General features: G+C 41.0%; 2 protein-coding genes across 4 annotated transcripts in view; one reads left to right on the top strand and one right to left on the bottom strand.

Moving 5' to 3' along the window:
* Nucleotides 1–24957, bottom strand: part of MYL9 (myosin light chain 9) — a 34153-nt gene extending 9196 nt beyond the window's left edge. The window contains exons 1-3 of one of the 2 annotated variants that reach the window (XM_073683840.1): nucleotides 24835–24957; nucleotides 7402–7604; nucleotides 6699–6860 (exon numbers count right to left, since the gene is read on the bottom strand). In XM_073683840.1, coding sequence (XP_073539941.1) covers nucleotides 6699–6860; nucleotides 7402–7585 — 346 coding nt within the window. In that variant the 5' untranslated portion in view covers nucleotides 7586–7604; nucleotides 24835–24957. Of the gene's footprint in view, nucleotides 1–6698; nucleotides 6861–7401; nucleotides 7605–13649; nucleotides 13807–24834 lie in introns of those variants that run through there. The other variant, XM_073683839.1, reaches the window with a different exon arrangement.
* Nucleotides 24901–25896, top strand: part of LOC141272772 (phosphatidate phosphatase LPIN3-like) — a 215757-nt gene continuing 214761 nt past the window's right edge. Inside the window, exon 1 of one of the 2 annotated variants that reach the window (XM_073683836.1) lies at nucleotides 24901–24967. The gene's annotated coding sequence lies outside the window, so the exon portion shown is untranslated. The remainder of the gene's footprint in view (nucleotides 24968–25896) is intronic. The other variant, XM_073683838.1, reaches the window with a different exon arrangement.

A 25896-nucleotide genomic window follows, 5' to 3' on the forward strand; every position in this document is an offset into this window, starting at 1 on the left:
AAGCCATAAAATTGACTTAAAAAAAAATGTGACAATCCAGGAATGGTAGACAATTTTGGCAGCAAACAGAGTGCTAAGAACTGAAACTTGGACTTTAAGGCTGTGTGCCCATGATGCGTTTTTGGTGCAGACTTGCAGCGCAGAAATGCTCCAGAAACACATTGCATACCTTATCCCATGACATTCTGCAAGTTCTGTGCACATGGTCAGGATTTTTTCTGCGCGGATTTTAAAATAAGGACATGACCAATTCTTGTGCGTTTCTGCATGCGTATTTGCCTATACAATGCATTGGAAAAACGCATGGCAAATACGCATGCAGAAACGCATGTAAAAACCACATGCGTTTTTGTGCCAAAGAGATGCAGAAATGCTCAGGAAAATTTCTGCTTCATTTCTGCATCGTGGGCACTAAGCCTTAGGGTGTTAACGCTAAGACCCCCCTTCAAGCCACAACTGAATGAACCCCAGAATTGTATTAAGCAACTGAGAGCATGAAAAGGGATCAACCACAGATTTGGGCAGATGGGCTTCTCATGGTCTAGCATAAATGTTAGAAGTGACTAACTTTCTACTTTTTAGCAGTATATTCATAGCATCCCCTGAATGTCCCCTGTTAAAAAATAATGCTCGGTCAAGATCCAGGCCAAAAAGGTGTAGATTTTTTGGACTGGGATGTAACAGTGGGCCTTGCAACACGAGATTGTCTACCTATGCAAGGACCATAAGAATCGATTGAAATAATTCTGAGCTATGGAATTCCAGGCTCTTTTGGCCCCAAAAAAAAAAAAAAAAAGGAGCAAGTGGGTTTGTTTTCTTCCAGTGTACTGCTGTTCATGTCACTAACATAGGGACAGATAGGTCTTCTAGGAGTTAAAAATGGTATGGTCTGGATGAGTAACATCCACATTCCATTAGGGCAGGATTTCCAGTTAGAGTTGACAGAGGCGCATTTGAATCCACTGAACTGCAAGAAGAAAGTAATTTAGAGAACACTGCACTGACAGCTTTTCTTTTTAAGAGAAACAGGGATTCTATTAGTGAAGAGACACAATTTTTGTGATAGAGAGTCCAGTATTATTCCTAGGAAATGCTGCTGGAATTGAGGGCACATCTTTGATTTTTCTAGGTTTACCTGCCACCTCAAGGAGGAATGGATATCCATTACCGTATGTTAGCCAGGAGACAATTTAGTAAGATATCCTCTTCGGATATAATGGGCATATTCTTTTATCTAGGCTGCCATTTCTGAGACAATCTTGGTAAAGATTTGAGGAGACATAACGATTCCAAACAGTAATTCCCGGTCATCCTTAAATATATATTTCTGAGGTTCGGAATATACAGTGGATATAAAAACTTACACACCCCTGTTAAAATGCCAGGTTTTTGTCATGTGAAAAAAATCATACCAAGAAGAATCATTTAAGAATTTTTCCCACCTTTACGGTCACCCATAAGCTGTACAAGTACATTGAGACACTAACTTAAATCATTTTGAGTTGGGGGGGGGGGGGGGATAAAAACAATAAATTAAAATAATGTGGTTGCACAAGTTTGAACACCCACTTATAATGGAGATGTGCTTATGTTCTCAATTAGCCAATCACATTTAAACTCATGTTAAATAGTAGTCATTACAAAGCTGCCATCATTTATAATGATTCTGATTAACCCCATATAACATTTAGCTGTCCTACTAGTTTCAAGTAGGAAATACCTGACATTTTTTTAGTTCCATTTTACAGCAAAAGCCATAGTCTGTAAACAGTTTACAATACAGTAAAGAGATCTCATTGTTGAAAATAATTAGTCAGGAGAAGGGTACAAAAAAAAATGTCCAAGGCATTAGATATACCATGGAACACTGAAGACAGACATCAAGAAGTGGCTAAATGTGGCACAACAGTCACATTACTGGAGATACCTCAAAAATTTCTGAAAAATACAAGAAAATTGGCCCAGGAGGCTTCCAAGAGGCGTATAGTAATATTAAAGGAGCGGCAGGAATTTCTGGAAAGCACTGATTGTGTATTGCAGGTGACAACAATCTCCCGTATTCTTCATATGTCTGCCCTGTGGGGTAGAGAGTGTAGTCACTCTGTAGTGAGATCAGGGCTGTTCTTATGTCCCACACAGGAGTAACCTGCCTGTTCTGGACTATTCCTATGTGAGAGTTAAAGGGGTTGTCCAGTCTAAAATTGGCAAGTCTGCAGCCACTGTGTGTAACTGCAGACTTATGAATCCCCTCAGCACACGCACTGTGTGCTGCGAGTATTCGCTGGTTTCTGAACCGAGAACGGCAGTGATGTATGCGTTATGTATACTCCCGGGAAGAACCCATCTAGTGGGTACAGCTGTGCTCAATACAAGTGTACATATCGCATACATCACTGCCGTTCCCGACTCAAACCTGGAAATCCCCGCAACACACAATGCGTGCACTGGAGGGGATTCATATGTTTGCAGTCACACAGAGTGACTGAAGGCTTATCAATTTAGACCGAACAACCCTTTTAATGACTCCCTGCTCTGATCTTACTACAGAGCAATTATAAGTTGAGCACAACAGACATAAGTGTGATACTAACACTTTTAGCTCTCATCTCTGGACTCACAATGTGTGGGGAAAGCTGACAGAATGGTTTGTAACGTGACACAGCTAAACTCAGCTGAGCTGTGTTGCTCCTCCCTTCCACACCGACTCACTCACGCAAAAGGTTAGACCAGAAGATCATGGGTATATCATTGAATTGCAGTGAGAACGGAGCAGGGTGTCATTTTATCTCACACAGGAGTAGCCCAGAACAGATAGATAATCTGACAGAGTTGGCAAAGATTGTCAATTCTAGATGTGCAATGCCTACAGACTCCTATCCAAAAAGACTGCATGCTGTCATAATTTGAAAGGGTACTTCAACAAAGAATTAGTTAAAGGGTGTACATATTGATGCAAACCGCATTATTTTAGTTTTTTATTTTTACACCCAAAAATATTTCACTTGAATTGTACAAATTATAAGTAACAGTAAAAATAGAAAACTTTCTGGAATAATGCTCCTTGATATGATTTTTTTTTACATGACAAAACCTGGAATTTTCACAGGTGTGTAGACTTTTATATCAATTGTATAGGCACATGATAGTAACCATCTCTTCAATCCATTATGGACATGACTGGGATAGAGGCAATCCAAAATTGAGGTTAGTGTCCATTTTGAATTTCCTGTATTTGATGAATTTCTACAAACATTATTCAAACATCATTATTATGTAGGAGCCATTGGGTTACTTTACCCCCCCCCCAAAAAAAATAAAAAAAAATATGGTAATAAAATCCAGCCACTATTTCGGCAGTTGGACCTGGGATTAACACCTCATTTACCAACAAGGATAGGACTTCTGCTTCTACATCTGACTGCCCCTTTTGAACATTACTTTCATGGAAAAATTGGAAATTCTAATCTGAACCAGTCGTTTATAGAATTTAGAATCCACAGGCTAGACAACATTTTTGACCAAGCCTCGTGATGCAACTTTATTCGTCCCCCCACTGGATGATTAAAGTTGGCAGCCTTTGAGAGGCAAAAAAAAAAAAAAAGGTTTGAACACTCTTGAGAAAAAAAAAAGGAAGAAACCATCTGAGTCTGGCACCTACAGGTCTCCCATCTAGGACAGGAAACCAACAACTTGGTAGGGGAGATTCTTCTTATACCCATAGGTTTCCTCTCCTGGGTCAGTGGTACTCTCTCTCTCTCCTCATGCTGTATTGGGTGAAGAGAAAATAGAGTATTTTTGTTTAACAAGAATCCGTCACCACAATTGAACTATGTAAACTATTAATATGGGCATATAGGTTGGAGAATACTGAAAAAAGTCCTACCTGTATGTCTCATTTCAAATGCCTTGTTGTTCAGAGATCATCTTTTATCATTTTATATAAATGACCTCTTCCAGGCTATGGGGAGGATGTTACCTTTAAGATAACACGGCCTCTAGAGCTTATTTTAAATAGAAGGGGGAGTTTATTTATATAAAGTGATAAAAGAGGATTTCTCAACAACAAAGGTGTCAGATATGAGGCATACAGGTAGGACTTTTTTCAGCTGTCTATAACCTGAATGCCCATATTAATATTTTAGATAGGTCAAATGTGATGACAGATTCCCTTTAAGAAGCTTTATGTACCGACAAAGAAAAACACAGCATTACAGCATAAAAACCTCATACAATCTGTGAAACATGGTGGTAGTATCATGGTTTGGAACTGTTTGGCTGCAAATGGGCCAGGACGGCTTGTCATGAATTCTGAATTACAGTGGGTACGGAAAGTATTCAGACCCCTTTAAATTTTCCACTCTTTGTTTCATTGCAGGCATTTGGTAAATTCTAAAAAGTTCATTTTTTTTCTCATTAAAGTATACTCTGCACCCCACCTTGACTGAAAAAAAAAAAAAAAAAGTGAAATTTTTGCAAATTTATTAAAAAAGAAAAACTGAAATATCACATGGTCATAAGTATTCAGACCCTTTGCTCAGACACTCATATTTAAGTCACATGCTGTCCATTTCCTTGTGATCCTCCTTGAGATGATTCTACTCCTTTATTGGAGTCCAGCTGTGTTTAGTTAAACTGATAGGACTTGATTTGGAAAGGCACACACCTGTCTATATTAGACCTCACAGCTCACAGTGCATGTCAGACCAAATGAGAATCATGAGCTCAAAAGGAACTGCCCAAGGAGCTCAGAGACAGAATTGTGGCAAGGCACAGATCTGGCCAAGGTTACAAAAGAATTTCTGCATTACTCAAGATTCCTAAGAGCACAGTGGCCTCCATAATCCTTAAATGGAAGAAATTTGGGACCACCAGAAGTCTTCCTGGACCTGGTCATCCAGCCAAACTGCGCAATCGTGGGAGAAAAGCCTTGGTGAGAGAGTTCACTGTGGCTGAGCTCCAGAGATGCAGTAGGGAGATGGGAGAAAGTTCCACAAAGTCAACTATCACTTTAGCCCTCCACCAGTGGGGCCTTCATGGCAGAGTGGCCCGACGGAAGCCTCTCCTCAGTACAAGACATATGAAAGCCCGCATGGAGATTGCTCAAAAACACATGAAGGACTCCCAGACTATGAGAAATAATATTCTCTGGTCTGATGAGACGAAGACAGAACTTTTTGGTGATAATTCTAAGCGGTATGTGTGGAGAAAACCAGGTACTGCTCATCACCTGCCCAATACAATCCCAACAGTGAAACATGGTGGTTGCAGCATCATGCTATGGGGGTGTTTTTCAGCTGTAGGGACAGGACGACTGGTTGCAATTGAAGGAAACATGAATGCAGCTAAGTACAGAGATATCCTGGATGAAAACCTCTTCCAGAATGCTCTGGACCTCAGACTTGGCTGAAGGTTCACCTTCCAATAAGACAATGACCCTAAGCACACAGCTAAAATAACAAAGGAGTGGCTTCAGAACAAATCTGTGATCATTCTTGACTGGCCAAGCCAGAGCCCTGACTTAAACCCAATTGAGCATCTCTGGAGAGACCTGAAAATAACTATCCACCATCCAACCTGACGGAACTGGAGAGGATCTGCAAGGAAGAATGGCAGAGGATCCCCAAATCCAGGTGTGAAAAATGTGTTGCATCATTCCCAAGAAGACTCATGGCTGTACTAGCTCAAAAGGGGGCTTCTACTCAATACTGAGCAAAGGGTCTGATATTTCAGTTTTTCTTTTTTAATAAATTTGCAAAATTTTCTACATTTCAGTTTTTTTCAGTCAAGATGGGGTGCAGAGTGTACTTTAATGAGAAAAAAAATGAACTTTTTAGAATTTACCAAATGGCTGCAATAAAAAAAGTGTGAAAAATTTAAAAGGGGTCTGAATACTTTCCGTACCCACTGTATACCAGCAAATTCGAAATTAAAATGTCAGAACACCTGCCCATGAGGTGACTCAAGAGAATGTCTGCCACTCAGACTTGTGATATTGGATCACTTTCCTCATTTAAAAAAAAAAAAAAAAAATGACAAAGGCAAATAAGTTTCATTCATTTGGTTCTTTTTATCTTCTTGCAGGACGTGTGTGAAAATGTGATGTAGTTTTAGGTCAAATTTAAGCAGAAATATTTAAAATTCTTAAAGAATTCTGGGAGGGAGATAATAAGAAAATCATATATTTATACATACCATACTTTTTGGACTACACTTTTTTCCTCCAAAATTTTGGAGGAAAGTGGGGGGTGCGTCTTATAGTCTGGATGTGGATGGTGGGGGGGGGGGGCCCATGTATTTATGTATATATTTATCTCATGATGGGGATGGGGCATATATTCCAGAATGGGGACATTAGAATAGAATTTTTCTAATAATTATTCTTATTCTAATCCCCTATAACCGTGTCAGCAGCAGATCCCCCAATAATAGTGCATCATGACAACATTTTGTTTACATTTTTTTCCCTATTTTCCTCCTCTAAAACCTAGGTCTGTCTTATATAGTCCGAAAAATACAGTATATATGTTTATACATAGACCACTCCAGGAAATGGCTAAGGTGAGTTCTCTATTATAGGATTTTGTTTAGTCACAACCGAATTGTGGCAAGAATAAGGAAAAGAGAACTTGCAACATCACATTTTTTAAAATATCTACAGAGTATGTAGTAGGAAAATTGGAAACTTAAACTCTGGGTACCTGTGCCTTCTTCATCAAAACAAGCAAATGCGTTCCTGATCACATCTTCTGGGTCAGTGCCATTGAGTTTCTCTCCAAACATAGTCAGGAACATGGTGAAATTAATAGGGCCAGGCGCTTCACTCATCATGCCTTCCAAATATTCATCAGAGGGGTTTTTACCTAAAAATCCAAATAGTACAATAAAGATTGCTTCACTACTTATATTTTTAGTATCACTATTTTTACCTTCTGATTTCTAATATATCACTGCTCCAGTGTAAAAAAGTGGACAAGAAAACTGTCAGGGTGGAACTTGAAAGGTAAAACCTTTTAAGAATAGAAAAAACTAAAATTATGACAATGCAGGATGTCTCACAAGACGGACACCAACAGCGCCTGATAATGAGCTCATTGACTACAACTGTTTGTCACTTTCCAGGAAAAATATCACTGTGTGCTGTGTTAGTTTTTTTTCCAGCATTTACAAAGCCCACAATGCACATGTGACAGAAAGTGTTAATTATTATCCTAGAAACATCACTCTGGTCATAGGTTATGTCTGGTATTGCAGCTCAACATCATTTAAATGATCGGAGCTTTAATTGCAAAACCAAATACAACACATGGAAAACAGTGGTGCGGCTTCTGAAAAAAATATGCAAAAATAAGTAGAATTACAATGGTAAATTGTATCAAATCCAACAGTTGCCTAGATACATACCCATGGAGGCCAACATGTCATGCAGATCTTCCTTATCAATGAAGCCATCCCTGTTCTGGTCAATCATGTTAAAAGCCTCCTTAAACTCCTGAATCTGGGACTGGTCAAACATTGCGAACACATTGGAAGTCGCCCTCTGAGGACGCTTCTTGGTGGTCTTAGCCTTGGTCTTCTTGCTGGACATGTTGGTTGGAGGAGGGAGCCTACGATAAAAAAAATAAATTAAAAGTTGAATTAAGTGATGTAAATAAATATGTCATGTCACCACTTTATGAAACCTCAACTGGACGCTACTTTTTTCTGGCCATTTTTCTCAGGTTCACCCACCACAGATTCCCATGGTGCTATATCATATTTTCTTAAGAGGCTATTCCCCCATTGTATACAGTATATGGCAGCTGTATTCACTTAATAAATCAAAGATTGTCAGGTTGTCAGTGTTTGTGAAATGTAATTGGCCATCATCTGACTTTTCCTACAGAACTACACTGCAGGAATGTGGGAACTGTGTGGATTGCACAGATGTGTCAGAAAATGTGTTAGTTTCCTCTTTGAGGTTTTGTGGAATGACACATCAAAGAGTTCTGACACTTCCTAATCAAAGAAAATGTAAAGGTGCGTTTACACTGCATGGTCATCAGTAATGAGCATCCTCTCTCGTTTCCCAAAAGTCAGACAGTGAAAATAGGTTGACAATCACCCATCAAACAAGAGAAACAGTCATTTGTTGGGTGATATGATCTGTAAAGAGGAACATACATAATACAAATGGTATTTGTCTCAATATTGTATTGATGGTATAAAGTTGTGAAATATTACTTTTCCCCCAACAGAAATCAAAAGGAAGTGTGAACAGATCCTTCCTAACCCATTGACTGTCTTTCTTTGCCCCTATGCAATGAAAAACAGATTTAGCAGGCAAATGGGCAAGAAAGTTCCATAGCATGTAATGACATTCAATTGGTTAAAATCTGCAGTGGAGACTAGAGTCTATGCTACAGAAATTGACATGCTGCAGCTCATAAACCTGCATCGCGGGTGAGTTTACACAATGTTAAAAGGAAGCACAGTGGGCCTTGGATTTCTATAAATCCCATCCACTGTGCTTGTAACAGATGAGCTGCGTCCAAAATACTGCTATTCCTGATCTTGGGCACATACCGTAAGGATGCCTGGAGAATAAGCACATAAATCATTGCATCTACTGCACTTTTAAAAATATAAAAGGTCTATAGATTTGGCAAGACAGTCAGCACGATTACTAAATATACGCACATAAATATTGTCTTTTCAAGAAAGTAATTTTAGTATGGAGTCTTTTTTGGTGAGGAACACATAAGTGCTCATATTCAGATATGGCTTGTTGAAAGGTTGGAAAGTACACACACAAACACAGGGCAATACTATGCAGTAATCCTCAGCTCTATCTACCAATATATCGGCAGATGTCCAGTTCTTTTATTATTGCATAATTTCTATAATGGATAAGATCTATCCATTATTATATACACTGGCATGTGAGATAAATAACCTTAATTACCGCTTAAAGGAGTTGTCCACTACTCTGATAACCTCTTCTCAATTGATATACGGCATATTATAAAACAACAACAGCCCACTCTCACCTTTGGTGCCATTTAAGCACCAGGTCTCCCAGGGCTTGAATGACATTATTATGCTATGTGAGCCCTGCAACCAATCAGCACCTGCTTCATTCTCACTTCCTTCGGCCATAACTGACATCTGGAGGAAGTCACAGAGCAGCAGCTCTCACTTTTTCTGGGTGTCAGTTTCCCCCAAAGGAAGCAATAGTGAAACGGCTGCCAAGGGTACAGGCCTCACGTGACACAATTACGTCATGCAAGCCATAAAAGACCTAACGGCACCAGAAGTGAGTGTAGGCTGTTATTTTATACGGGGGTGGGTGGGAAGGGAAATATAGCAATTGAGAAGGATTTGTCCAAGTAGTGGACAACCCCTTCAACATATACTGACTATATTAGGACTCATTCAGGCGTTGGTTTTTCATATACGTGTTCTATCCATGGTATTCACTGATAGAACACGTAACCAATATACTCTATGGGACCGTTTACACATTTGTGGTTTTCTTTGCGGATTGCTTGTCCGTGCAAAAATCACAAAGACATGTTTTGTTTTTTTTTCATCTGTGTCATGGATGCAAAGTACCAGTTCAAGTCTATGGGTCCATGAAAATCACAAAGAGCACAGGGATGGCATCAGGGTGCAATGCGTGTCTGTGATTAACATTCCAATGTATAATTGAAGCTTTTCCATACGTGATGGAAAACAGATGTGAAATATTGATACGGACCAAACACTGACGACACTCCGACCGTTTTTTTTTTTTGTATACAGGAACAAACATGGACATCTGAATGAGGCTTTAGCCAGTGAGAGCAGTTAGTTCCACGGGTTGTCCAGGACTTAGGTCATGAATATCAAAAGTCCCAGATCAATGTAGAGTTCTAATGAGAACTCTACTGCTGACATAAATATTACAGCATTAGACAATCTGATGCTTATGGGCGTAACTAGACAGATATTCTCCAGGTTGGGGAAAATAATCATCAATGATTTCGATTTTTCTCATGTCCAATCCCCTCTATTCCCACAGTGGTGCCAGACAAGACCGGCGGTTGCTTTTCTCCTGTTCCACAGGCATATTCTTGGATCGGTTGTTTGGAGAAGATTATTTGTTGTGAGACTGAATAAATGCTACATTGGTGGCGTTCTGATCACCAAGCGCAGCATTTAGCTGTTTGTCATTGCTTTTCACTGTGCACTTCTCAAACTAACATTTATCACTCATGCAGTGGATAAGTGAAAAAAAATTTAGGGTGGCATACCCCTTCAATATGATTCAGGTTAACAAAAAAATCCCTTTGGTATAGTATTATTAACTCAGCGATCAGAAGGAAGGAGTGCATCCAGCTTCAAGGATCCCGCAAAATCCAAAAATGTATAAGTGCAGATTAAAAATACAATTGAACATGTAGCATAATGTCACAACCCCATGCGGGGTCTGGCCGGAGCAGATGCGGTTCAGACATCAATGATTAAAGACTACCTGGTCTGAAACGCGTCTACTCCAGCCAGACCCCGCATGGGGTTGTGACATTATGCTACATGTTCAATTGTGTTTTTAATCTGCACTAATACATTTTTGGATTTTATGGGATCCCTGAAGGTGGACGCACTCCTTCCTTCTGATCTATTAGTTTTCCTGCGGCTCCACTGGCTTTCCGTGCTCCGGGATCTCCGAGGGTGAACCGACTTTCTAATCTTCTCTTTCTTTGCATTATTAACTCAGGGTATACTGCTATACAAATCTCAGGGCAAGACTTTTATAGGATCAAGACTATAATTTACGTATAGGAGCAACTCCACGAACACAGGTTAATCCACCACCGTAATGTACATGAAGATCAACCAGCCTGTACTGCACAGACTTTCCTTCTCATGTATTACCCCCAAGTTCTTGGAGATGAAGCCTCCCATCATCTCTGTAAGCCTTACAAGGACATGTCCTGTTCTGGGGAGTTTCGAGCTTGGAATGTGAAGTTTAATCACTTCCCATACAAAACTTCTTGACTACAGACAGCATGTGGAACAATCCCGCATGCATTTGTAATCATTAAGAGATGAAACTACTCGTGTTTACAAATGGAAATTACTTTTTAACAGTTACAAGTTAAATTCTGTATAGGAGCAGCTGTTTAAAAACCATCAAATGCTATTTTTTTTTTCTTATCTTGATCATGTTCGTTCTAGAGTTCCAAGTATGGATCATATGAATATAAGAGACCATGAAATCTGTCTATAGCTAAAGCAGAGAGTGCTGCTGTTTGCAAAGAGATGCCAGCTGACTGATAGGGACAGCAATGGGACCCCTTAGTATCAGAGGAGCTTACAGACAGGAAGGAGTTCTTCAAACCCCTTATATTTTATTGCCATAATGAAACCTCAAAAAAAAAAAAAAAAAAGTAAACCTTTGCAATTTTACTGTAAATAAGTCAAATCCAAAGTTTCCATCCCATGGTGGAGTCTAATAAAAACAGAACTTGGAAGAGGAATCTTTAGCCAGGTTCAAACACTGCAGTTTTTGAAATGTTTTCTTCTTTATTCTTTTCCTATATTTAGGATAAGAATGAACGAAAACAGATTTGCTTTGTTGCCTTTACCTAATGCATCTGCTTTTATATATAGTTCTAATTTATGCCATGCGAGATGCATGTAGAATATAGACCAAAACTATGCAAGCTTATAGACCCCTATACACAGATTAAAAGGAGGCCAATCATCGAATGTGTATGGGGGTCTTCCAACTATCCCCCCCCCCACCACCCCAAGAGAGAAAAATCAGGCAGATTGAATTTAAAGACTTATTTTTCTGTTGTCCTGGGAGATAAGCTACCGCCAGGGGATTCTGGTAGCGGTTTTCTCCCTCATAATTGCAAAAAAACGTGTGGGGAAATCGCTCCTTTCAGCCTAGCAGGGCAAAGGGTGAAACTTGCACCTACATGTGCAGCAGAAATTGACATGCTGTGCATCTCTGGGCAGTTTGCGCTGCAGATATATTTCTTAAAATCTTATGCACTTTACTGGCACTGTAAAATGCAGTGGATTTTCCACTAGCAAATCCGCAGCAGAAAATCAGGTATAATATTTGATATACCATTTTTTTTTCTTTCTAAGATGCTTTTCAGATGTACCGCCATAGCAGAGGTTAATTGGTAGTTTAAAAATTGTACATTATAACTGAGAATAGGCAGGTAGTAATACCAAAGCTACAGCCCCACTATCAGTATTCGGTCAGTATTTTTTCTCAGGAGTGGGAGCCAAAACCAGGAGTGGGTGATAAATGCAGAATTGGTGACTTGTTTCTATTGTACCTTTTCTCTGATTGTTCCTCACCTGGTTTTGGCTCCTACTTCTAAGAAAAAATACTGACCGAATACTGATAGTGGGGCCGTGGTCTTATATTGATAATACTGTAGTAGTATGTAACAGTATATATATATATATTTTATCCTACACAGTCCCATGTAAACCCAAAGATAATACATGACCAGAATATCATTATATGTCAAACTCCACTCTGCCACATACACAGGCATCCAGCAAACATGGTTAAGCACAGGCAGTCTATGGGTGATGGATGCCACTGTATGCCTAGAGAGTGTCATTCAGAGGTATACAATATGACATCCTCCCGACATACTGTACACAGACGAGGCTAAAATGGCAGCAGCTGAGGGTGCAGTTCTCGCCCATGCGGCATGGGGAATATCACTATACTCCCTGATGCACTTGATAAAAATCTACTAAATTTGTGACCCCTAAAACATGACAAATCAAAGCACATTCATAAAAAGTTCCAGAATCAGCTTCTGGAAGTGTAGGAATAGCACAGTGGTTGGCTCAGTGGTTAGCACTGTAGTCTTGCAGTGCAGAGTCCTGGGTTCAAATCTGACAGGGGCAACATCTGGATGGAGATTGTGTCGGTGCGCTTACAAAATAAATAGGAAGCTACATCAATTATGCTTGATAACATAGCGCCATCTTATTCTGCAGCACTTTACAGACATTACCACTGTCCCCAATGGAGCTCACAATCTTACTTCCATGTAATAGTGCTAACCACTCATCTGCACAGAAAATACAGCGTTCCATTAAAACAAGTAGCTTTCAGAAATATTGTGGAAATGGAACTTCCTAAAATCCTATTTACCGCACTCTAACATCTGGACGGTGCGGTATTTGAAGCTGGAGCCAAATACATAGATGAAGCAATACAGTATTACATGTCCATATTGGGATGTAGGAGTGATTGCATAATGCAGAATATTATCTGTTCCCTTGTATGTCAAGTTCAGAAACGGTGACACCCAAATAAAAACCCAAACCAGCAGTCCTTTACAGAAATAGAGGTCATATTTTAAAGTAAGAATGTAATAAATTTTGATATATTATATTTATATACACACATACAGAGTGTAATAAGATTTATATACATACACATATACATATATATCTGTCCGTGGCAGGCAACTATGTGCAAAGTAAGTAATGATGAGAAGATAATTGTGGGAAGATTGTTACAAAGCAAGGAAGGGGGAAGCTTAGAGCGGGTGTGGTAGGGACATGCCTTCACTCTTATAGTAGAAAAGTGGCAGGGGAGAGGCTCAGAAAGTGTTAATCGAGAAGCTTTATGGCCCTCTTACCTGCACAGGAGAAAGTCAGAAACTCAGAGATCTCCTCTGTGGATCAGGACACAGGGAAAGTCTGCATTATGCTTCCCAGGGTACTAAATCCAAAGGAAGAGAGCAGCCAATAGAGAAGGCACTCTCCCCCCTCCAGCTGCCCTCCCGCCTGGGATTTGGCCATACATGGAAAAGGAATTTGAGGAGGATGCAAGATCTGTGGGACACACTGATCCAAACCCAAATACAGGATATTCTCCCTTATATAGTTCTCGTCCCCACTTTGTGTCAGTGCGCAGGGAACCCTCTACACAAGACTGTGTATACCAGGGAATGCAGCCAATCCTCCTTATAAGGGGTGTAAAGGTGTGCGAGAGTGCGAAGAAGGCTACAAAGGGGGAACAGGGCTACACAACTGAGAACACTACTGTGCATTGTGATACAACTCACGTATGATGTGTTTACTTGCATTTTAATATCAAATTTTGCTACAATCAGAACAATAGCTCAGTAACGGATTATCTTAACTCTTATTAGCACAGGGCCTCTCTATGATGCCTCTGTACAGGACCACAATCTGCCATAAAAAGAATGGCCCTAATACATCAAGAACGGCGTTGTTCATGCTGGTCCTGATGAGGAGGCGCGCTGGAGTCAGACACAGCTGATTCATTAAGAGGTGTACGCCGCTAAAAAGAGGGGTTTGCTTGGCAACAAATCTTACTCCAGTCGGAACTGAAATAAGATTTGTGGAGTAAAAAATTCTGCCGCTTTTCATTAATTTGACAAACGAGGGTTTCAGAGATCCTGTTCTGCCCCAGCTCTGGCCGCTTTGTAGGAACTGGGTCAAAATAGCATGAGAATACCTAAAGTTGCAAAATCTTAGTGCAGCCTCGCCTGTCAACTGATTCATGCTGCTCAAACCTCAGCCAGCATGAATCAAAGACTGGCTGCATGATTGCAGCCAGGTATATTTTTCTGAGAAAATACAGTCGGGGACCATAGCTGGAGACGAGACTAGTTCTCAAGACGAGCTCCGCAATGCCAGTATCCCTCCTGACAGCCACAGCGCAGGTAATACTTGATAAAAGGCCCTAATAAGCCGAAACGCTGATTGAAAATTTTTGCGATTGAGAACTAAATATATTAAGTTTGCATCATTTTCTCTTATGTGTGCCGAAATTTTTTTTTTTATGTTCATTGGATGTTTCGTTTCTTCTTTGCACCCATTTTTCAAAACAGTGAGCTAGCACAGTGTTCCCCAACTCCAGTCCCCAAGACCCACCAACAGGTCATGTTTTCAGGATTTCCTTAGTAGTGCCCAGGTGGTGGAATTATTGCCTGGGCATGTGATGTAATTATCACCTGAGCAATACTAAGGAAATCCTGAAAACGTGACCTGCTGGTAGGCCTTGAGGACTGGAGTTGGGGGAACACTGAGCTATCATATTCAAATAGTTCAGCGCTAGCCATAGCCGGCTCTTCCCAGGTTTGATGCAGGTGATTGACATGTTTCTTCTACCTATGTGTACATAGGGAGCGACCTATTAATCACCTGAAGCAGAAGAGGGAAGAGCTGGAATGTTTCAGAGAAAAACATCCTTGACTGCAATCATGCAGCAAGACTCTGATTTGTGCTGCCTGTGGCTTGGGCAGCGTGAATCAGATAACAAGATCACTTTAAAAACTGAAGGAGAAAAACTATTTGGATCTTTTTTTTTATACATTGACTCTTAGCAATGGATCAGTTAAATATAAATGAAACAGAACTGAAGTAAAAAGGAGGTAATCTGATTTTCATGTATTTCCATAGTCTTTAAAGAAGTGGTCCAGCACCTAGAAAATACATTTTAACTATCTATCTTTAAACCCTAACCACTTTTGTAATTTGCTTTATTACACAAAACCCTACACTTCTTCCCACTGGCAGACACAGACAGAAGAGGGATCATGTGCAAGAACAATATATGGGCCCTTTTCAGTCCAATAGCTCATCAATTCCACCAGCTTTGGAGATGGAAATGGGGACCTTTATATCAAAGGTTGCACCAATGATATATCCACCCCTGCTTCTCCCTATCTAGCTAATCTCTAAATATGTTTTTTCACTGTACTTCCTGTGATGTTTTATTGGAGAGGAGTCTCAAACATGACATAACAGGAAGCGGGGGCTGCACTCACTCCCCGCAGCGTCAGTTGTCTCTCCTGGAACATGACGTCACCAGGTAGCAGCGCTGCAGTTACTCACTAGTTTCTTGCATCGCCACCCGTCTGAAGACATCCTGGATCCAGGGTGATGGACGCTGTGGGAAAGATCAATGCATCGCCACAGTAACTTTTGTGAAAGAAGAAGTCATCACGGGGCGGTGATAGATGCAGTGAGTGACAACATCGCAACCCCGTGATGACGATTCGTTTGAGGGTGGTGCTCAAAGATGTGGGGCGGCACTGGTATCACTCATTGCTTCTATCTCCGCGCCGTGGCGACGTCTTCTTTCCGTTAGAAGCTACATCGGCGGCGGAGATAGAAGCAGCGTGCCGGCGCTGCATTCACCTTTCCCACAGCATCCATCAAGTCTTCAGAGGGCAGTGATGCAAGAAATTAGTGAATAACTGCAGGGCTGCTCCTGATGACGTCCTGTTCTAGGAGGGGCGATGGAAGCTGCCGGGAGTGAGTGCAGATCCAGCCTCCTGTGACATCCTGTTCGAGACTCTCAAAACAAGTCACAGGAAGTACAGTTAAAAAACAACAACACATTTAGGGATTAGCTAGATGGGGAAAAATTGCAGGGTATTGCGCAATAAAGCAAATTACAAAAAGTGGTTAGAGTGTAAGGATAGATATTTAAAAAATACATTTTGGTGCTAGACCACCCCTTTAAAGCCAAGTCTGATCCACAAAACAGATGAGACTAAGACATGCTCCGAGTCTCATGGACCAGATACAGATCTGTTTTTAAAATGGATATGTATATGGACCAATGAAACTCTATGGGTTTGTGTGCTGTCTGAAAAAAAAACAACAGACTGCACATGGACGTGTACAATGGATGTGTGAATGTAGCCTTATACATTGCTACATCATACTCATGTAATTTCGTAACAGGTATAAGACCTTATTGTAAGAAAAAGTAAATTATCTTTAAGTAAGGGGAACACAATTTCATAATTAAGTACAGTACAGACCAAAAGTTTGGACACACCTTCTCATTTAAAGATTTTTCTGTATTTTCAGGACTATGAAAATTGTGCATTCACACTGAAGGCATCAAAACTATGAATTAACACAAGTGGAATTATATACTTAACAAAAAAGTGTGAAACAACTGAAAATATGTCTTATATTCTAGGTTCTTCAAAGTAGCCACCTTTTGCTTTGATGACTGCTTTGCACACTCTTGGCATTCTCTTGATGAGCTTCAAGAGGTAGTCACCGGAAATGGTTTTCACTTCACAGTGTGCCCTGTCAGGTTTAATAAGTGGGATTTCTTGCCTTATAAATGGGGTTGGGACCATCAGTTGTGTTGTGCAGAAGTCTGGTGGATACACAGCTGATAGTCCTACTGAATAGACTGTTAGCTGCTTTTTTCTTGCCATAATACAAATTCTAAGTAAAGAAAAATGAGCGGCCATCATTACTTTAAGAAATGAAGGTCAGTCAGTGCGAAAAATTGGGAAAACTTTGAAAGTGTCCCCAAGTGCAGTTGCAAAAACCATCACGCGCTACAAAGAAACTGGCTCACATGAGGACCGCCCCAGGAAAGGAAGACCAAGAGTCACCTCTGCTTCTGAGGATAAGTTTATCCAAGTCACCAGCCTCAGAAATCGCAGGTTAACAGCAGCTCAGATTAGAGACCAGGTCAATGCCACAGAGTTCTAGCAACAGACACATCTCTACAACAACTGTTAAGAGGAGACTTTGTGCAGCAGGCCTTCATGGTAAAATAGCTGCTAGGAAACCACTGCTAAGGACAGGCAACAAGCAGAAGAGACTTGTTTGGGCTAAAGAACACAAGGAATGGACATTAGACCAGTGTAAATCTGTGCTTTGGTCTGATGAGTCCAAATTTGAGATCTTTGGTTCCAACCACCGTGTCTTTGTGCGACGCAGAAAAGGTGAACGGATGGACTCTACATGTCTGGTTCCCACCGTGAAGCATGGAGGAGGAGGTGTGATGGTGTGGGGGTGCTTTGCTGGTGACACTGTTGGGGATTTATTCAAAATTGATGGCATACTGAACCAGCATGGCTACCACAGCATCTTGCAGCGGCATGCTATTCCATCCGGTTTGTGTTTAGTTGGACCATCATTTATTTTTCAACAGGACAGTGACCCCAAACACACCTCCAGGCTGTGTAAGGGCTATTTGACCAAGGAGGAGAGTGATGGGGTGCTACGCCAGATGACCTGGCCTCCACAGTCACCAGACCTGAACCCAATCGAGATGGTTTGGGGTGAGCTGGACCGCAGAGTGAAGGCAAAAGGGCCAACAAGTGCTAAGCATCTCCGTGAACTCCTTCAAGATTGTTGGAAGACCATTTCCGGTGACTACCTCTTGAAGCTCATCAAGAGAATGCCAAGAGTGTGCAAAGCAGTCATCAAAGCAAAAGGTGGCTACTTTGAAGAACCTAGAATATAAGACGTATTTTCAGTTGTTTCACACTTTTTTGTTAAGTATATAATTCCACATGTGTTAATTCATAGTTTTGATGCCTTCAGTGTGAATGTACAATTTTCATAGTCATGAAAATACAGAAAAATCTTTAAATGAGAATGTGTGTCCAAACTTTTGGTCTGTACTGTATATCTGGCAATGAGTAATGGCATTGACTGATTTAGTCAGGGGTGGACATACCATTGGTGAAATATGTGCTGTCCCATAGGGGCACAGAAGGTTACGGTGCCACTTCAAGCTCCAAAGCGGGTGGAATTGTACATTATGATGAGCTATTGGACTGCAAAGTGCCCATATATTATTCTTGCACAGAGGCCTTCTTTTGAGTGCGTCCACTCACGGTTTTATTTAAAACTTGTAGTTTTCAGAAGAAACAAATCTGGAGTACATTTTCTCATAACTCTATTGTGCCATTCCTCTGTTATTCCTACTAAAAATTAATAAATAGAAAACTTGGTGTCACCAGTTGCAGGTTTGCCCCTACACAATCTGACACTATCCCATCAGTGCTGATATGGACAGACTGTGTAGTGTCACATCACTTAGGCAAGGAGAATGGTAACACCCAGCTGTCAGTTTATCATAATTATTCAGGAGGAATAACAGAGAAGCTCCATGACCCAGAGTTCTAGGAAAAGATTATGTGGCACCCCAGAGGGTCCGGTTGCCACAGTGGCATTGCCTCCTTCAAAAGAGGTACTGCCATGCCTGGAAGCAAGCAGGGGTCCTTTTAGTCAGGTACACTACACATGCAACACTTTCCTGGCTGCAGACCAGCAAGGGGAGTCCCCCTCCGCTTGGCAACTGGGATCTGGAGGCGGGGTTAGTTAGTCTCAGTGTTGGGAGTTGAGTTTAGGACATCGAGGAGAGAGGAGCTAGGGACTGGAGCAGGAGATAGCTCGCCCTAGCTGGACTACACAAAGAACCGGACACCGGAGTCCGAGACTGTGGGACCCTTCAGGCCCAGCAGCAGATACCGCAGGGCAGGAGATTGCAGGTCTTCTGGCCCCCGTCAGACGCCCGGAGGCTCAGCAGCACAGAGGGACCAGCACGGCCACGGAGGAGCGACGCATGCACAATGCCCGGGCTGCCAGCCATACGGGTGAGCACAGAACGTCACACTCAGGGACGTGGGCTACAACACAGCTACAAGCAGTAAAGCCAAAGAGTATAGTGAGAAGGGCAGGCCTACAACTCCATCTGGCAAGGAGGACTCTATGTTTGCTTCCAAGCTGACTGGACTCTTACTTCTAGGCAGTACTCCAGTCCAGGCCTGTCTACTTGTCATCAGTAAAGACCCTGGGACTGCACTACATTGACTCTGTGGTTATTACTGACACCCTGCACAACCACCATCATCCACACACTGCCCTGAAGCTAACTCTTCCTTTGGGGAGTTATACCACCCTTGCTGCAAAACCACCAGCTTCAGAGGACTGTTCCGCAGCGGCGGTCTCCATTGGCCGCATTCCAAAGGTGGCGTAGTCGGACATTAACACCTATACATATAAATTCACCTTGGATTGACCGCCCTGGGTCACGGACCGGGTCACCGCCACAGTGACTACAACCCCCAGCATCTACCGGCCCGGCACCGGGTACCCCACGGCCCAGGGGGCGCGTCAATTATCCAGAATTGTTATTTCAAGGGGAATGAAACTACTAAAAACAGACAAGTCAGAATTTTTGACAATTATTCTTTAATCTGTTACTAGTATAAAATAAACCTTCAAAGAATCACTATAGATAAAAAAAAAACAAAAAACAAAAAAAACTGATTTTATGAGGAAATGATAAAACTAATGTAAATACAGCATATCATTAACGATCCTCGACAGGTCAGCCTACTGCAAATGACATTAAAGGAAGCATAATTCAGAGTCCTTTCACATAGACTTTGCTCCCTCAGTATGGCCGCACCTTATATCTACTGCGTAGTCATGAGTTATGGATGCCATGACAGATGTTTCTCTCCCAACAATATAAAAGCTAAAGTGCATACCACCAATATCACTATGTAGTCACTCCTGTCCCCAAAGGCCCAATTAGATGAGCCAATGATCAAGGATAAGTTTATTAAAACTCATTCGATGATTACCCGATTGTGCAAACAAGCCAACAATCACTCAACGAATGAGTGAAACCATCATTATATAGTTGAGTAGCAGTCGTTCGACCGCTGCGGCTGGTAAATGTAAATGAACCTTAAAAAGGGGTTCTCTGGGAATAGGCAAATGATGACCTATCTATAAGAGAAGTCATAAATACCAGATCAGTGGGATCCGACACCTGGTGTCCCCCCCGATCAGCTTTTTTTTGGTCTGGATGTGGCCAGATTAAAACATTTATTCGGAGCTGCTGAGTGTGCCTCCATTCAAAGTGTAGCAGCCCCTACTGGTTTCTGCAGTACAGTTTATGTCCCTTCTGTAGAAGTTGTACTGCAGTAGCCAGCAGCGGCTGCTACAGTTTGAATGGAGGCGTACTCAGCAACTCTGTTCAAAGTTTTTACATCTGGCAGCTGCTGGAGCAAAAAAATGGGTAATCGGTAGGGACGTTGGGTGTCGAATCCCCACCAATATGCTATTGATTACCTACCCTGTAGATAGGTCATCAAATACAGATGCCTGGACAACCCCCTTAAAAGGTTAATCATAGACATTAAAAGGGAAAATGTTTTACTCGAGATTAGCCCTGTGGATCTACCCAATACCACTTTAAATAAAACAAACATCACATACATTGTTGTTGTTTTCTTCTATGATTTTTGTCTGCCCCCAGTCTCCAACAGACAATAGAAAAGGCTTAAAAGGGTTGTCTTCTTTAAACTTTTATAACTCTTTAGGCTCAGAGACATAAAATAAACTGAGTTTTTACTCTCTGGATATAGTTTTGCTTTTATGGTGTCTAAGCCTATGGTATCATGAGGACAGCTTTAAAGAGTAACCATTGTTTTATTTTTTTCATAAATCAATAGTACACATGAAAATAAGCAACTATGTAAAATATCATAAAAGAAATGTTCTTCTTTCTCCTCTTGAAGTGATCAAAATTCTCAATTCCTGGATAAAATCTGTTTTCAGTGAATATAGACTTTTACTGAGATAGAAGATGGCAGTTGGTGCTCATAGAGTTCTATGGAGAGCTGTAACTGTTTGGTGAGAACTTGCAGCAGAATGTACGAGTCTGCCTCTAGGTCTTCTGGCCCTCCTCCCCTCGCCATAGAATTTTACAACCACCAACTGCCATCTCCAATCTCAGTAATGGGAAAATCTGTCATCACTGAATACAAATTGTACAGATATTACTCCTGAACTGAGAGTGAAAAAAAACAAATTTCTCTTATAAAAATAAGTAACTTTGTAATCTCTCTTATGTGTGCTGCTGATTTATGAAATAAAAATGAAATTAAGAATTTGGTACAAGGTCAATTAGTTCAAAAATGTTGATACTTTTTGTGCTTTTGCTCTGGCACTTTCCTGAAAAATAGGAATGACTATGCCAAAGGCGGCATAACCAACAGCAGTGCCACAAATGTACGCTGAACACCTGCATACATTATAGCGGAAAGCTACACCGGCTCAGCTGGCATTGAATATGCACCTCTGAAAAATGTTGGCGCACCTTACTCCAGCAGTTTAATTCAAGACTGGCATAGGACACTGCAGCTTTAATAAATTCCTCTCAGTATATAGAGTCTGTGTATAGTGTGCTTACATGTAGTTATACACAATTCAGTATACCAGCTCTACAGCTTGAAAAAAAAGGTTTTAAATATTTAAAAAGCAGTGTGTCTATTTTTACCATCAGTAAGGCATCTGTTATTCTTGTATGGAAAAAAAAAAAGTTTCCCAGCTTCTCCTACCCAAAGGGCCTGATTCATCAGATAGCTTGTGCCAGAAAACTGCCTTAAAACTATTGCAAGTCACGCAATATTTTATGACTTTAGACCTTTTGTCACCTGGTACCTAACTGCAGGGAGCCGGCTGTCAATCAGCATGATGTCAGCAGTGCCGCCCATTGCTCCCATTATGAGAGGTGAAAAGAAGTAAGGGAATGGCTGGCTGAGCCGGCAGAGATAGTAACTACCTGACTGTTCGTTCTTAGCCCCATACACAAGAAATAAGAAAAGTCCTGGATAGCCCCTTTAAACTCATTGTTTTTTCTTCAAGCCTACAGTGTAGATCAGAAGGCTTACTTTTTAGTTTCCATGAGCATCCTGCTCCTGAGATTTGTCCGCAGACCCATTACACAGCCTAGCTTCAAAATAATTGAATGCTCTTGCTCAAGCACCAAAAACGGCAGAAAGGATAACAGTAGATGCTCCTAAACATGACCGATTTACATTTTATGAACAGAACCCAAAACTAGTGAGGAAGTACGAACAATATTGCCATCATACACGGCTCTGTGTTTCCAGCTCAGTCTTGTAATGTTCGCCTTGATTTGAAACCAAAACTGTTTAATTAATCCTTTTGTCATCTGTTGTTTGCATGTTTGTACCAGGCTCACCACATTGACTGCACTTCGTAATAAACTGCGAAAAAAAAGCAACCAAGACCTAAAAAGGATGACTTGGCACTAAAGCAAAGGACAAGCTAATAATACAGATGTATCCTTTTTGGGGTTGCTCTTTTGTATTCTTTTGTATTGCATTTGTAACATTAAGGCTACGTTCCCATGATGAGCTTTTGGTGCTTTTTTTGACACTGAGTGTATTTGCTGCGTCAAAAAGCAGCGTCTTACAGTTCTAGCAAAGTAGATTGGATTTATAGAAATCTCATGCCCTCTGTGCTTTTTTTTTTTTTTTTTTTTACTGCGCGTAAACGGACCTGCAGTGTGTTTTTCAAATCCGCAGCATGTCAATTTCTCTTGTTGATACGCAGAGTTTTCTGTGCGGATTTTACCCATAGACTTTACACAGGCAGACCAAAGTAATTGATGCGCACTGGGTCATCTATAGTTGTTCGCTCACTGCTCATAGGGCATGTGGACACGGTACATTTTTTTATTTTTATTTATTTTTTTTTAAATCCGCTCTGAATTGGCCCCAAAAACACATTGCAAAACTTATCCCAGCATTTTCTATGACATTTTTCAAGATCTGTGCACATGATCGGGATTTTTCCATACAGAATTTCATGTCTGTTAAAAGAAGCAGCATGTCCATTCTTTGTGCGTTTTTCCTATACATTGCATTGAAGGAAAATGCATGGCAAATCCGCATCAAAAATGCTGCAGAAATTTCTGCAAACAAATACTGATCGTGCACACATACCCATAGTTCGAGTCCTGTTTATACTGGATGATGTACCGCCGAGAACGATGATCTTTTACATTGCACAAAGGATCATTTCACCGAATGAATGAGGTTTTTTTTTTTTTTTGCTTGTTCATCAGGTGATCAGCAAACGAGTATTTTTAACAACACATGTATCTTGCTGTGTAAATTGAATGTCCGATATGCACACACTGCCTGCTCTGAACAAAAAGGTGTTATTCACCCCTTTTAACTTTACCAGGGACCTGGATGTATTTTACCTGGGAGTGCTCTAAAAAGAAAAAAATAAAAAAAAGGAGCACATTCTCATCTACGATCCTGTGTCCCTTCTCTGTACCACAGCCTTAGTCCCCCGCTGGTCTTTTCCGACATTATCGGCCTGTGACCACTGCAGTCAATCAGTGGTAGCAGGGGTGACCAATGCATTATTGTTGCGTCCAATTTTCCAGTAATTAAATTTTGGAAGACAAAGAGGAGACCAGTTGAGGACTATTACTTTTAGAGCACTCATGTCCAAAAAAATTAAAAGCAGCTTGTAGAAAACCCCTTTATGTGCCCCAACGCAGCACTTCTATTTGCTGCTACAAATTGCCTTGCTGACCTTCTTCCTGGACAACAGATCTAGCACTGAGCCACCACACCAGCTCTCACAGGCTATTATAGGGACAGCAGGGCCTCTCCTAGCTGCAGAACATTAACTATTTATACACCACGCAGTTGGGTTACATGTGAAGCTCATGTATCAATAATGTCTCAGGGACAGAATTAGGTTAAGATATTTGCAACATATAATTTTATACACCTCACGATCCCTTAGAACATCTCTACACTGTCAAAAAGGTGACACAAGCCTCACGCCAGGTCTGACCGGTCCTACATATGCGACATTCCTACGAGACTTAATTCTGTCTTCCGAAGTTCATTGCTGCACCTCCACCACACCCCTGCAATGAAAAGCTTCAAAAGTTTCTTAGGGTATATTGATATTAGCATTTGTGCTGTGGCTTTTGTAACCCCTGAAAATACACAAAAGATTAAATCCATCAAGGGATTAACGAATCCAACATGTATTTTATTAAAGTTGTACAGATCAAGGGAGAGCTGCCTATAAACCCCTATTACAGACCCCTCTAATAAAGTTACGCTCATTTCCCCAAACTTATATTTATCGTTCGTTCTTTCATCTGCTATAAATGGTTGGTTAATCCATGTACTATCGCTATATTTTCAGCATTCGGTGGTCGATACTTACTGGTGCCTGTCTCTGTGAGTCTCACTTCCAGTATGAGCAATTCAGTAGGCGGACACGTATGAGATCATGTGGGACAGGTAAAGGGAGGGACCCAGGAAGATGCAGGGCAAAGTATAGGCAGCAGATACACAAGGTGAGGCTTTCTACCTATTGGGGCTGGGGGGGTGAAAACTCCTTTTATATTCACTCTTTTAATACTGACCTATTAGAGTTCCTATTTCTAATATTTTTTAAGGTTTTTTTTTTGTTTTCTATAAATATTACTGTATACGTGTAGTGCTTTGTATTATTGATATACTATAAATCAGGGAAACAGTTTACATGCACCAGTCTACATAAATGACATATGTACATGCGTCCATATGGATGTATCGCTCGACCCTCTGGATCACTGCTCAAGGTATATATTAAAGCCCCGAATGATTACAATTACAGTACTGGCATAACTGGAAATCCAGAGCAAGAATGCGGCAGACTTTACTGAGTGCCTGTGGCTGTGTACGTTTTTCTGCGTAGGACATTGTTATTTTAGATGAATAATGACAATTCTGATATTTGTAGTTCTACATTTGTAGCTTTCAATAAGGAAGTAAGAGTCATCTAAGATTGTAGAATGTTTAGCTATGGGAATGGGAATAAAATCTCTAGAGATCACACACTATAGAGATCATCAGGTAAAGCCATATGGTGTAATGAAAGAGATCATGTACTCTTTTACATAGCATATACATCCTCAGTGGTAGGAAGCTACATATCCTCCATGTACTGCTGTACTGAATCCACTGAATGTGCACACTGGCTCAGTGGTTAGCACTGGGGTCCTGGGTTCAAATCCCACCAAGGACAACATCTGCAAGGAGTTTTTATGTTCTCCCCGTGTTCACGTGGGTTTCCTTGGGGTTCTCCAGTTTCTGTACACTCCATCGGGATCTGTATGTGTATATATAGAAAATACAGATTTTGATGGAGTATACAAAAGAATTTTTCACAGGAAGGGAGAGTTGTGGATAATCCGCGCTGCTGGTGATCAACCTGGTAAATCCAGGTCCACACAGGTAGATA

This window comes from Phyllobates terribilis, unplaced genomic scaffold (assembly GCF_046119375.1).
Source record: "Phyllobates terribilis strain yellow unplaced genomic scaffold, ASM4611937v1 Scaffold_5__5_contigs__length_657084704, whole genome shotgun sequence".
NCBI lineage: Eukaryota > Metazoa > Chordata > Amphibia > Anura > Dendrobatidae > Phyllobates > Phyllobates terribilis.